The 14,277-nt window shown below is 45.3% G+C and overlaps 1 protein-coding gene across 1 annotated transcript in view; it reads left to right on the top strand.

Moving 5' to 3' along the window:
* Nucleotides 1–14,277, top strand: part of CALB2 (calbindin 2) — a 145,460-nt gene that overhangs the window by 29,718 nt on the left and 101,465 nt on the right. The window contains exons 2-3 of the mRNA XM_063945856.1: nt 6,540–6,616; nt 10,812–10,901. Coding sequence (XP_063801926.1) covers nt 6,540–6,616; nt 10,812–10,901 — 167 coding nt within the window. The remainder of the gene's footprint in view (nt 1–6,539; nt 6,617–10,811; nt 10,902–14,277) is intronic.

Raw genomic sequence — 14,277 nt, 5'->3', positions numbered from 1 at the left:
CTGAAAACTGGAAAAGATTTAAGCAAAGGTTTAATATATATCTTGCTGCATGTGGAGCTGATTCAGAGACTGACAAAACGAAGGCATCCATTTTCCTCCATGTGATAGGAGAGGATGTGCAGGACATTTATAATAGTTTTCAGTTTGCTGAGGGGCAGAATATGGTGCTATCTTCTATAATGCAAAAGTTTGAAGATTACTTTGTGCCAAGGAAAAATGTGACATATGAAAGATATAAGTTTTTCACATGTGATCAGAAGTCTGTAGATGGATTTGATCAGTATGTTACAGAGCTGCAATCACTCAGTAAAACCTGTGAGTTTGGTGATTTAAAGGATTCACTGATTAAAGATCGTATTGTCTGTGGAATACCTGATAATGGACTCAGAGAGAGAGACTGCTGAGAGAGCAAGACCTAACACTAGAAAAGGCAGTGACTATGTGTAGATCTGCAGAAATAACTAGATTTCAAGCCAAAAAGTTACACAAGGAAGTAGTTGCTGATGTGCATGTAGTGCAGAAAACAGAGCCATGCAAACCTCCATTCTCAAGAATGAAGCAGTCTAATCCACAGTCTAATAAAGAAATGTGTAGTAGATGTGGAAATGCTCACAATCCTAAAATGTGCCCTGCATATGGTAAAACCTGCATGAAATGTGGTAGACCTAATCACTTTGCCAAATGCTGTAAAATTAAAAGTAAAACAACCAAAGTGCATGCTGTTAAACAAACAGATGAATTCTTTGTGGATTGCATTGAACTTTGCAGTGCAGATAAGAAAGAATGGATTGTCCATTTAACTATGAACGAGATTGTCATTCCCTTTAAGCTTAATACTGGTGTGCAGGTGAATTTAATATAATTTCAAGACTATAAGACTTTTAGAGTAAAACCTAAAATTCACCCAGCCAAAGTGAAAGTTACAGGGTACACTGGGGAGGAAATTCCTGTGAAAGGTACATGCTTAGTGACACTGAAATATAAGGGACAACAGTTTAAAACATCTCTACTGATTGTGGATAAAAATGTGCAACCGATTCTAGGATTAAGTTCCTGTGAGAAACTAAGCTTGCTAAAGAAAGTTTTTATGGTGACATCACAAGTAGAAGATGACTGCAAATCGATGTTTACAGAATACAGAGACTTGTTTGAAGGTCTAGGTTGTTTGCCTGGAGAGCATAAAATAAATATAGACACGCAAGTTTCTTCAGTGATACACCCCTGTAGAAAAGTGCCGTTTGCGCTGAGAGAAAAACTGAAACAAGAGTTAAATCGCATGGAAGCCTTGGGTGTGATACAGAAAGTTGATGAGCCTACTGAATGGGTAAGCTCCTTAGTAATTGTTGAAAAGAAAAATTGACAACTCCGAATATGTCTAGACCCCAGAGATTTAAACAAAGCTATTAAACGATAACATTTCAAACTACCAACCAGAGATGAAATCATGTCGCAATTTGCGGGAGCAAAATGGTTCAGTAAATTGGGCGCATTTTCAGGATTCTGGCAAATGAAGCTAGATGAGGCCAGCTCAAAGCTTTGTACATTTCATACACCAGAAGGTCGATACAGATTTCTTCGACTACCATATGGAATATTGTCTGCTCCAGAAGTATATCACAGAAAGATACACATGATTTTTGAACATATTCCAGGTGTTGAAACAATGATGGATGACATTATTGTCTGGGGATCTACAAAGGAAGAACATGATTCTAGATTGAGACAAGTAATGGAACTTGTCAAGAAAGTGAATCTAAAGCTAAACAAGGACAAATGTGAATTTGGCGTGAATACACTTACCTTTATGGGCGACGTGGTCTCGGATCAAGGTGTAAAACCAGACCCAAGGAAAATATCAGCCATAGTGAACATGGAACGTCCTAACAACAAAGACGACATCAGAAGATTCCTAGGAATGATTACTTACTTAGGAAAGTTTATTTCTCAACTCTCTGAACGAACAGCCTCTCTTAGATGGTTGTTGGACAAAGATAATGAGTGGATGTGGTCACATGAACAAGAAGAAAGTTGGCAAAACTCGAAACAGATCATTACAGAGCAACCAGTGCTAAAATTCTTTGATCCTGCGAAAAGAATAAGAATTTCAGCAGATGCTTCGCAATTTGGCCTAGGCTCAGTGCTGTTACAAGAACATGAGGATACATGGCAACCAGTAATCTATGCATCAAGAGCACTGACAAGTGCTGAAACAAGGTATGCTCAGATAGAAAAAGAACTTCTAGCGATCACATATGCATGTGAGCGATTTCATCAGTTTGTGTATGGTCAAACATTTACAGTGGAAACTGACCACAAGCCATTGGTAGCTATCATGACTAAATCATTACATGACTGTCCCATGAGAATTCAACAAATGCTTATCAGACTACAGAAATATGATGTACACTTGCTGTACTGTCCCGGCAAATACATGTACATTGCTGATACACTTTCTCGTGCTGTGGACAAAAGTGAAGCTTCCAAAAGTCTGATGGATGAAGAGATAGAAGCCTATGTTAATTTGATCGTAGCTTCTCTACCAGTGTCTCTTGCAAGACAAGAACAGATTAGGAAAGAAACTGAGACAGATGACACAATAAAAGTGTTGAAAGATATCATTCTGAAAGGTTGGCCAGCAGAAAAACATGCGTGCCCGCTGTCTATCCATGATTATTGGATGTACCGCAGTGACCTTACAGTTGTCGATGGTATTATTTACAAAGGCAATAGGTTTGTCATATCTGCACGACTAAGAAAAACTATGCTGTGCAAGATACATGAAGGCCACTTAGGAGAAGAAAAATGTAAGCGGAGAGCACGTGAAGTTATGTATTGGCCAAGAATGAACCAAGACATAGCACAGACTACAGCTACATGTGAATTATGTCTTACGTATAGATCGAAACAAAAAGTCAAGCCACTGAGTCCTCACGCAGTGCCAGAGAGACCGTACCAGAAAGTTGGCGCAGATTTGTTTGATTGTAATGGGAAAACGTACATTGTCGTGACTGATTATTACTCTAACTACCCTGAGGTGAAGACACTACATACAACTACTAGTAAAGCCATAATCAATTGCATGAAGTCAATCTTTGCAAGGCATGGTGTTCCTATGGAAGTGTTCACTGACAATGGTCCTCAGTTTTCTAGTGCTGAATTTAGACAATTTGCTGATGAATGGGAATTTGTCCATACTACGTCAAGTCCCCACTATCCACGCTCAAATGGGTTGGTGGAAAGTTCAGTAAAAACTGTAAAGAGTCTCATGAAAAAAGCTCAAGAAGGTAAAGAAGATTTCTACAAAAGTCTTTTAATCTACCGCAGTACACCTTTACAGAATGGACTTTCTCCTGCACAAATGCTGATGGGAAGGAGGATTAGAGCAAATCTCCCGATACATGATGAACTGCTTAATACACATAACTCAGCGTTGGTCAGACTGAGTAAGGAACGTCAACAGGCGAAACAGAAGCTGTTCCATGACAGGCGAGCAAAAAGCTTATCTGATCTAAAATCAGGTGACCAAGTCTGTCTCAGAGATCACGAGAAAGGTATTTGGGTGCAGAAAGGTATTGTACAAGCACAAGTAGCACCAAGATCTTATACTATATATACAGAGCATGGAACGGAAGTAAGAAGAAATTGGGTGGATTTAAGATCTCAACCTAACCATAATAAAGAAAACATGACTGAAGAATACCCTTCATCTGACATGTATGATGATCCTGATAATGGTGAACAAACCACGATTCTAGAAAGGTCCAACATGGTCGATGAAACACAGACTGTGTATGAAAGACCCAAAAGGGAAATACGCAGACCTGAGAGACTCATTGAAACGTGTTAGATGATGTTCTTAATATGACGTTGTTAATTGTTGCATTGAAGCATACAGGGCTTATCTTTAAAGAAAAGAGGATGTGATGTTAGTGTATTAATATTTGTAGACACTCCCTTACTAATAGGTGTAAGCCTGAATCTTTAGTGATGGTCCCTGGGACCAGGGGAATGCTGGGAAGTGGGTGGTCCAGTGTGCAGTGTGCCTGGAGTTGGAGGGAATAAACAGCACAGCAGTGAACTCACATGTCTCTGTGTCCTTATGACTGGATTTACAAACGTATGAACAAAACAGCACTGACCTCCATGCAGCCAAATCTAAGGGCCACTATTCTCTGCTGATTCTCCTTGACCCCTCTGCCGCTTTTGACACTGTGGACCACCATCTCCTTCTGCAAATCCTTCACTCCATTGGTCTGCGTGATACTGCTCTCTCCTGGCTGTCCTCCTACCTCTCTGACCATTCCTACTCTGTCTCCTCTCATGACTCCACCTTCCCCCCACTTCCACTAACTGTAGGTCCCCCTAGGGTTGCCACCTCTCCTGGATTTCCTGGATTCTCCAGGATTTGGTGGCAACCCTCCAGGAGGCGTTTGCTCTCTCCTGGATTCCGGGATTCTCCCGGAATTAGGGGACCCGCCCCGCCCACTCCCACTCGTCACCAAATCATTGTACATTGTGCAGCCGCCAGATGATAATAACAGGAGAGGAGGTCCTGGCGTTCCGCCCCCACGTGACCCCACCCGGCCCTCCGGAATAGGAGGTCTGCGCCGCTGCACTCCAAACTTTGTTGACACCATTGCGCTGACGCAGACCTCGGAGGAAGGGGATGGTGCGGTGGGCAGCGGCGGCCACGGTTGCCTCTAGCCCCCATGTGCGCTGACTTGGGGTTATCTTTGACTCTTCCCTCTCCTTCACACCACACATTCAGCAGAAGGAGAGGTGAGTATGACAGTCACCCTTCCTTAGAGTTATGTCTGTGTGAGGCTGTTCAAGGGGTGAAATCAGAATGCAATTATAGGGTGCGTGTAATTATGGAGCAATTAGAGAATTTATGTGGAGGTAGCAGTTTTGTGGAACAGTAGGGGAGCTACAGTGAGAGCTTATGCTGATGGTAGAGCAATATAATAAGTAATGGAAAAGCTGCAGGAAAACGGTTTAGGCCAATATAATGCATTGTAGAGTCTGCTCCCTAAAACTCTTTATAGGACCCCATTTCTGCTCACTAGAACTGTTATTGTCTTACATTACTACCTAGACTGCCTGATTAAACCATTTGGTGCATTTGATCCCATTGTTCAATTAAATCTCTCTTCACAACACACCTCTTTTTACAGTGCATTATATTGGCCTAACCCGTTTTCCTGCAGCTTTTCCATTACTTATTATATTGCTCCACTATCAACATAACCTTTCCCTGTAGCTCCCCTATTGTCACCAACTCATTGTACAGTGTGCGGCCGTGCGGCGTGCCCTCTGTTTCTAATAAAATACATATTTACTATTTTATAAATATGGTATATCATTTTATTTACATGAACAATGCTTGGTGTCAGGGGTGGGGGTGGGATTGGGGGAAGGGGGGGTGGAGGATCTCCAGGAATCATGAGGTGGCAACCCTAGGTCTCCCCCAAGGATTTGTTCTTGGATATTTCCTATTCTCCCTCTATACAGTATGTCGTCTTTATGTGAGCTCAACTATATCCTCTAGCCCCACATGTGCGCTGTCTTGGGGTTATCCTTAACTCCTCCCTCTCCTTCACACCACACATTCAGCACCTCTCACTGTCCAGCCATTTCCATCTCAAAAACATCTTCAGGATCAGACCCTTTCTGACCCAGGAAGCCACTACTCACTGGTCATCTCCAGACTGGACTACTGTAACCTCCTCCTGTCTAGCTTCCCTGACATATGCCTCTCTCCACTCCAATCTATCCTAATTGCTGCTCCCCGGCTCATCTTCCTCTTCAAACATACTAGGTCCACCTCCCCTCTCTTACAAGACCTTCACTGGCTTCACTTCCCTTTCTGAGTACAATTCAAGTTTCTCACAATCACTTACAAAGCTCTCACCCACTCCTCTCCCATTTACTTCTCTGACTTTATCAGCGCTGTTTGGGTGTGACCAGCGTTGAGTGGGTGTGGCCAGCACTATGTGTGCGTGCATCACCCTACATTATCAGCCCTACTGTCTCCCTAAAAATGTTAAAGTCAAAATATTGCATCATTTTGTGAAGTAAATAGAAATACAACTTTAATACTTATGCCTTATGAGCGAGCGCGTGGCCGGCTGGTGGCTAGTCTGCCTTCCTGCTGTCATGACAATGGGCCTGTTATTATGTAGGGGCCTGGGTCTGGAGCCTTATCCGCACCATTGCTAATCTGGCCCTGCACACGTTACTCTACTAGCTATGGAGCCCTATTACCAGGGATCGTTGGGCTCGTGAACAGGAGGGAATGGGGGGAAATAACCGGCTGGGACTTGGGGACACCAGCCATTTTTCCACGTGTAAACCAGTGGACATTGTCAGCGATTTAGAAAACCTCATTAAGAGCGCTGGATAGTAGATTCACCCTTTCATATCAACATGGACAGTTTATTTTGGAATAATATTAACATGTCATGGTCTTGTACTATTATGTTCTGTGTGTTTCCTAGCTTGGAGTCCTGACCTGGAGTTTCTATTCTTGTTTTCTACAGGAAATGGCTACATTGAAGGCACAGAGCTGGAAAACTTTTTCCAGGAACTGGAGGCTGCAAGGAGAGGAGCCGGAGTGGTAAGAGATGTCTTTTTATGGTCTGACAGTGATAATCCATGTGTATCCAAAGGATATGGAAAATTTATGCCATATGGACCTAGTCCCAGAGTAACCATAGGAAAATAACAATGACCTAGTCCGGGAGTACCGGAGGAAAGTTACACTGACCTAGTCCTGGAGTAACCGTAGGAAAGTAACACTGACCTAGTCCCAGAGTAGCCAGAGCAAAGTAAAACTGACCTAGACCCAGAGTAGTCGGAGGAAAGTGTCACTGCCCTAGTCCCGTAGTAACCGGGGCAGGGGGGGGAAGTAACAATGACCTGGTCCAGAGGAAACTAATGCTGACCTAGTCCCGGAGTAACCAGAGGAATGTAACACTAACCTAGTCACACAGTTCCCGGAGGAAAGTTACACTGACCTAGTCCCAGAGTAACCATAGGAAAATAACAATGACCTAGTCCGGAGTGGTAAGAGGTCTTTTTATGGTCTGACAGTGCTAATCCATGTGTATCCAAAGAATATGGAAAATTTATGCCACATGGACCTAGTCCCGGAGTAGCCGGAGAAAAGTTACACTGACCTAGTCCCAGAGTAACCATAGGAAAATAACAATGACCTAGTCCGGGAGTACCGGAGGAAAGTTACACTGACCTAGTCCTGGAGTTGCCCGAGGAAAGTAACACTGACCTAGTTCTGGAATAACCTTAGGAAAGTAACACTGATCTAGTCCTGGAGTAACTGGAGGAAAGTAACCCTGACCTAGTCCCGGAGTAACCAGAGGAAAGTAACAATGACCTAGTCCTGGAGTAACCGTAGGAAAGTAACACTGACCTAGTCCTGGAGTAACCGTAGGAAAGTAACACTGATCTAGTCCCGGAGTTGCCCAAGGAAAGTAACACTGTCCTAGTTCTGGAATAACCTTAGGAAAGTAACACTGTCCTAGTTCTGGAATAACCTTAGGAAAGTTACATTGACCTAGTCCCGGAGTAACTAGAGGAAAGTAACACTGACCTAGTCCCGGAGTAACCAGAGGAAAGTAACATTGACCTAGTCCCGGAGTAACCAGAGGAAAGTAACATTGACCTAGTCCCGGAGTAACCAGAGGAAAGTTACACTGACCTAGTCCCGGAGTAACCAGAGGAAAGAAACACTGACCTAGTCCCGGAGTTGCTGGAGGAAACTAACACTGACCTAGTACTGGAGTAACCGGAGGAAACTAACACCAACCTAGTACTGGAGTAACCGAAAGTAACACTGACCTAGTCCCGGAGTATCGGAGGAAAGTAACACTGACCTAGTTCCGGAGTAACCAGAGGAAAGTAACACTGACCTAGTCCCGGAGTATCGGAGGAAAGTAACACTGACCTAGTCCCGGAGTAGCCAGAGGAAAGTAACACTGACCTAGTCCCGGAGTAGCCAGAAGAAAGTAACACTGACCTAGTCCCGGAGTAACCAGAGGAAAGTAACACTGACCTAGTCACACAGTTCCCTCAGAGGAGAATTTAGGAGGCAGGAGTAAAGGCCTCATCATACAGAGATGGGGTCAGCCAGATGTGCACGTGATGGATTTTTTGTTGCATTACAACAAAAAAATTAATTGGAGGATCGGTCCCTTTGAAGTTCCATCTTATTTCCGTTTTCATCCAATAGCCAGGCTTCCTCGGGTCTTCAGAAAGCAAGAAGGAGATTTGGTCATTCCAATGGCTCTGGACTGGCCAAAAAAGGTCCTTTGTGGGGACTTCCATTAAGATGAGATCTGCTACGTTCAGGACCATTCCTCCAGCATGATTGAGCGCAGCTGGCTATAATTCTGAAAACCAGAGGACTCTCAGGGAGTGCAGTCAAAGCCATGTTCGTGATTAGAAAGCCTGTCCCAGCCAAGGGCGACCAGAGAAAGTGACATGTACAGTATATTTCATGATGATAGAAGACAGGGCTACATACCTCTGCCTTTACGTTGCCCCATTTCTTATTGGCTGTACAATACAGTATAGATGGCAGTATGTGTTTCTCAGCGGCTCAGATCTCTGCCCTATCGGTTTATTTTCATCGTAACCAGATGTTCTGACTTTCTTACCGGTGACATTGGGTGTTCAGCCTCTAGTTCTCCTTCCAGCTGCCCCATGGGATCTTTACTTGGTTCTTAGACATTTATGACATCATAAACTAAGTCTTTGGAGACTGTAAAATTAAGGTTCCTCACTTGGAAGATGGTCTTACCATTTCTGGAGAGTACTAACGGTCCTTCTGCTAGATCAGCGAGTGCCTCCTGGGTGAACGGTGTGAAGCCTCAGCCGAGCAGCTGACAGGCAACTACCTGGCATCCTGTCTATACAGTTACAGTATTACATCCATGGCGTTCCTTTGTACTCCCCGGCAGCTCCCAGGCAGTCCCGGGCACGCGAGTGACGCACAATGTACATGGGCCCTCATTCCGAGTTGTTCGCTCGCTAGCTGCTTTTAGCAGCATTGCACACGCTAAGCCGCCGCCCTCTGAAAGTGTATCTTAGCTTAGCAGAATTGCGAACAAAAGATTAGCAGAATTGCGAATAGAAATTTCTTAGCAGTTTCTGAGTAGCTCGAGACTTACTCCTACACTGCGATCAGTTCAGTCAGTTTCGTTCCTGGATTGACGTCACAAACACACCCAGCGTTCGCCCAGACACTCCCCCGTCTCTTCAGACACTCCCGCGTTTTTCCCAGAAACGCCAGCGTTTTTCCGCACACGCCCAGAAAACGGCAAGTTTCCGCCCAGAAACACCCACTTCCTGTCAATCACAGTACGATCACCAGAACGATGAAAAAACCTCGTAATGCCGTGAGTAAAATACCTAACTTTTGTGTAAAATAACTAAGCGCAAGCGCTCTGCGAACCTTGCGCATGCGCAGTAAGCGACTAATCGCAATATAGCGAAAATCGTCAACGAGCGAACAACTCGGAAAGACCCCCATTAAACGATCTATTGTGCGCCTCAAGAAAAAAAGCACAGGGAAATGCAGCTGAACATCGGACGATGCATCGTATGTACATAAAACAAGGTACGATGTGCGTACGATCTATCAGCGGACTGTGTGCCTCACAGGAAGCACGTGATCACCTGGAGGGAAACGCCGCTCAGTAATGATGCTGATCGTATAGATGCATCGTGTGTGCATAAAACATGGTATGCTGTATATGCGGTTACCATGGATAATATGTCTGCACGTATGATCCGAGGATGCGACATTCCACAAGCGGGGCCGCGCATTACATCATACCCAAAACACGTACGATGTGCACACGATGCAGCATATGAGGCATCTAAATAGTGTATTTGTACTAGATATCTATCTATTGTATGGCCAGCCTTATATGGATAAATAGACAGACAGACAGACAGACAGACAGATATTAGATAGATAGATAGATAGATAGATAGATAGATAGATAGATAGATAGATAGATAGATAGATACATAGATAGATATATACTTAGATACATACATAGAGATAGATAGATAGATAGATAGATAGATAGATAGATAGATAGATAGATAGATAGATAGATAGATAGAGAGATAGACATACATACGGCTAGATAGATAGATAGATAGATAGATAGATAGATAGATAGATAGATAGATAGACAGACAGACAGACAGACAGACAGACAGACAGACAGACATATGGATAGATAGATAGATAGATAGATAGATAGATAGATAGATAGATAGATAGATAGATAGATAGATAGATAGATAGATAGATAGATATTACATATATAGATAAATAGATACATACATACATACATACATACATACATACATACATACATACATAGAGATAGATAGATAGACAGACATATGGATATTTATATAGATTAGATATATAGAATAGATTAGATAGATAGAGTACAGACAGAACTTGCTTTGGTTGACAGAATGTAATGTACAAGAACGTGGCTGATTGCTGCCACCTCCTGGTCATGAGAGAAATGACAGCCCAGAGATCCCACAGATCAGTGATCTCTCCCAATAGTACATATTATGCTCATGTAAACGTTCTTGTTTTTCACATCCCTCAATCACAATATAACAGCATGTACCGCAGATGCGCCCGGAGAGGCCGCAGTCCTGTCTGAGTGCTGACACTCCTGTCAGTGAGAGCGATGTGCTGTGTAACACGGTGCAGTCCCTGTATAACGGCTGGTCCCCTGTGTCCTGCTCCGCTCTAGGAAGGTTCCAGCATCAACATCGGGGAGAAGCTGAAAGAGTTTATGCAGAAATATGACAAGAACGCAGATGGTCGCATCGAGATGGCGGAGGTGAGGTGCCTGCAGGAGCTGGGCAGATGTTGGGCGGTATTCTATTCTTTTCACCCTATTCTGTTTCTGCTGACGGGCGTGGTATAATAATTTAATCTCGCTACCCCCACGGTAGCGAGGGCGCCCACCCCTTTACACAGCTAAACCTGATTACTATGGAGTCTGGGCGCTATTTGTGCGATAACGTGTATCAATTTAGAAAGGAAATTGGGCGTGATATCTCATTTGAATTCCCTCCCGTTATGTCACGGGAGGGGGTAAGCCAGACGTGATGGGCGAATGCCATGGGGGAGGATTAACAGCTGCACGCTGGGGCACTTAACACATGGAGCTTGCCCTTTACAATGCTACATGCGCTCCGTGACCGGTCATACCCATCCTCTGCACATGTTCTGTGGCCGAGCATACCCATCCTCTGCACACGTTCTGTGGCCGAGCATACCCATCCTCTGCACACTTTCTGTGGCCGAGCATACCCATCCTCTACACACGTTCTGTGGCCGAGCATACCCATCCTCTGCACACGTTCTGTGGCCGAGCATGCCCATCCTCTGCACACGTTCTGTGGCCGAGCATACCCATCCTCTGCACACGTTCTGTGGCCGAGCATACCCATCCTCTGCACACGTTCTGTGGCCGAGCATGCCCATCCTCTGCACACGTTCTGTGGCCGAGCATGCCCATCCTCTGCACACGTTCTGTGGCCGAGCATACCCATCCTCTGCACACGTTCTGTGGTCAGTCATACCCATCCTCTGCACATGTTCTGTGCCTGAGCATACCGATCCTCTGCACATGTTCTGTGGCTGAGCATACCCATCCTCTGCACATGCTCTGTATTCAGTCATACTCATCCTCTGCACATGCTCTGTGGCCAGTCATACCCATCCTCTGCACATGCTCTGTGGCCGAGCATACCCATCCTCTGCACATGTTCTGTGGCCGGTCATACCCATCCCCTGCACATGCTCTGTGGTCAGTCATACCCATCCTCTGCACACGTTCTGTGACCAGTCATACCCATCCTCTGCACATGCTCTGTGACCAGTCATACCCATCCTCTGCACATGTTCTGTGACCAGTCATACCCATCCTCTGCACATGCTCTGTGGCCGGTCATACCCATCCTCTGCACATGTTCTGTGGCCGGTCATACCCATCCCCTGCACATGCTCTGTGGTCAGTCATACCCATCCTCTGCACACGTTCTGTGACCAGTCATACCCATCCTCTGCACATGCTCTGTGACCAGTCATACCCATCCTCTGCACATGTTCTGTGACCAGTCATACCCATCCTCTGCACATGCTCTGTGGCCGGTCATACCCATCCTCTGCACACACTCTGTGGCCGGTCATACCCATCCTCTGCACACGCTCTGTGGCTGGTCATACCCATCCTCTGCACACGCTCTGTGGCCGGTCATACCCATCCTCTGCACATGCTCTGTAGCCGGTCATACCCATCCTCTACACATGCTCTGTGGCCGAGCATACCCATTCTCTGCACATGTTCTGTGGCCGAGCATACCCATCTTCTGCACATGCTCTGTGGCCGGTCATACCCATCCTCTGCACATGCTCTGTGGCCGGTCATACCCATCTTCTGCACACGCTCTGTGGCCGGTCATACCCATCCTCTGCACATGTTCTGTGACCAGTCATGCCCATCCTCTCTGCACATGCTCTGTGGACGGTCATACCCATTCTCTGCACATGTTCTGTAACCGGTCATACCCATCCTCTGCACACGCTCTGTGGCCAGTCATACCCATCCTCTCTGCACATGCTCTGTGGACGGTCATACCCATTCTCTGCACATGCTCTGTGGCCAGTCATACCCATCCTCTCTGCACATGCTCTGTGGACGGTCATACCCATTCTCTGCACATGTTCTGTAACCGGTCATACCCATCCTCTGCACATGCTCTGTGGCCAGTCATACCCATCCTCTGCACATGCTCTGTGGCCGAGCATACCCATCTGTGGCCAGTCATACCCATCCTCTGCACATGCTCTGTGGCAGGTCATACCCATCCTCTGCACATGTTCTGTGGCCGAGCATACCCATCCTCTGCACACGCTCTGTGGCCGGTCATACCCATCCTCTGCACATGCTCTGTGGCCGGTCATACCCATCCTCTGCACATGCTCTGTGGTCAGTCATACCCATCCTCTGCATATGCTCTGTGGCCGAGCATACCCATCCTCTGCACATGCTCTGTGGCCGAGCGTACCCATCCTCTGCACATGCTCCATAACTGAGCGTACCCATCCTCTGCGCATGTTCTGTGGCCGAGCGTACCCATCCTCTGCACATGCTCCATAACTGAGCGTACCCATCCTCTGCACATGTTCTGTGGCCGGTCATACCCATCCTCTCCACATGCTCTGTGGCCGGTCATACCCATCCTCTGCACATGCTCTGTGGCCAAGCGTACACATGCAGTGACGGATGTATGTCAGTGTAGGTGTGAGTGTAATATAGGGATGGATGTATATCAGTGTAGGTGAGAGTGTAATGATATATGTCAGTGTAGGTGTGAGTGTAATGATGTATGTTAGTGTAGGTGTGAGTGTAATATAGGGATGGATGTATATCAGTGTAGGTGTGAGTGTAATGATTTATGTTAGTGTAGGTGTGAGTGTAATGATGTATGTCAGTGTAGGTGTGAGTGTAATATAGGGGTGGATGTATGTCAGTGTAGGTGTGAGTGTAATATATGGATGGGTGTATCTCAGTGTAGATGTGAGTGTAATATAGGGATGTATGTATGTATGTCAGTGTAGGTGTGAGTGTAATATAGGGATGGATGGATGTCAGTGTAGGTGTGAGTGTAATATGGGGATGGGTGTATGTCAGTGTAGATGTGAGTGTAATATAGGCATGGATGTATATCAGTGTAGGTATGAGTGTAATAGAGGGACGGATGTATGTCAGTGTAGGTGTGAGTGTAATGATGCATGTTAATGTAGGTGTGAGTGTAATGATGTATGTCAGTGTAGGTGTGAGTGTAATGATGTATGTTAGTGTAGGTGTGAGTGTAATGATGTATGTCAGTGTAGGTGTGAGTGTAATATAGGGATGGATGTATCATGTATGTCAGTGTAGGTGTGAGTGTAATATAGGGACAGGTGTATGTCAGTGTAGGTGTGAGTGTAATACAGCGACGGGTGTATGTCAGTTTAGGTGTGAGTGTAATATAGGGACGGGTGTATGTCAGTTTAGGTGTGAGTGTAATATAGGGATGGGTGTATGTCAGTTTAGGTGTGAGTGTAATATAGGGATGGGTGTATGTCAGTGTAGATGTGAGTGTAATATAGGCATGGATGTATATCAGTGTAGGTATGAGTGTAATAGAGGGACGGATGTATGT

Source organism: Pseudophryne corroboree, chromosome 11 (assembly GCF_028390025.1).
Source record: "Pseudophryne corroboree isolate aPseCor3 chromosome 11, aPseCor3.hap2, whole genome shotgun sequence".
Classification (NCBI taxonomy): domain Eukaryota; kingdom Metazoa; phylum Chordata; class Amphibia; order Anura; family Myobatrachidae; genus Pseudophryne; species Pseudophryne corroboree.
Note: the sequence above shows the minus strand (reverse complement) of the source record. Positions and strands in the feature narration are given on the sequence as shown.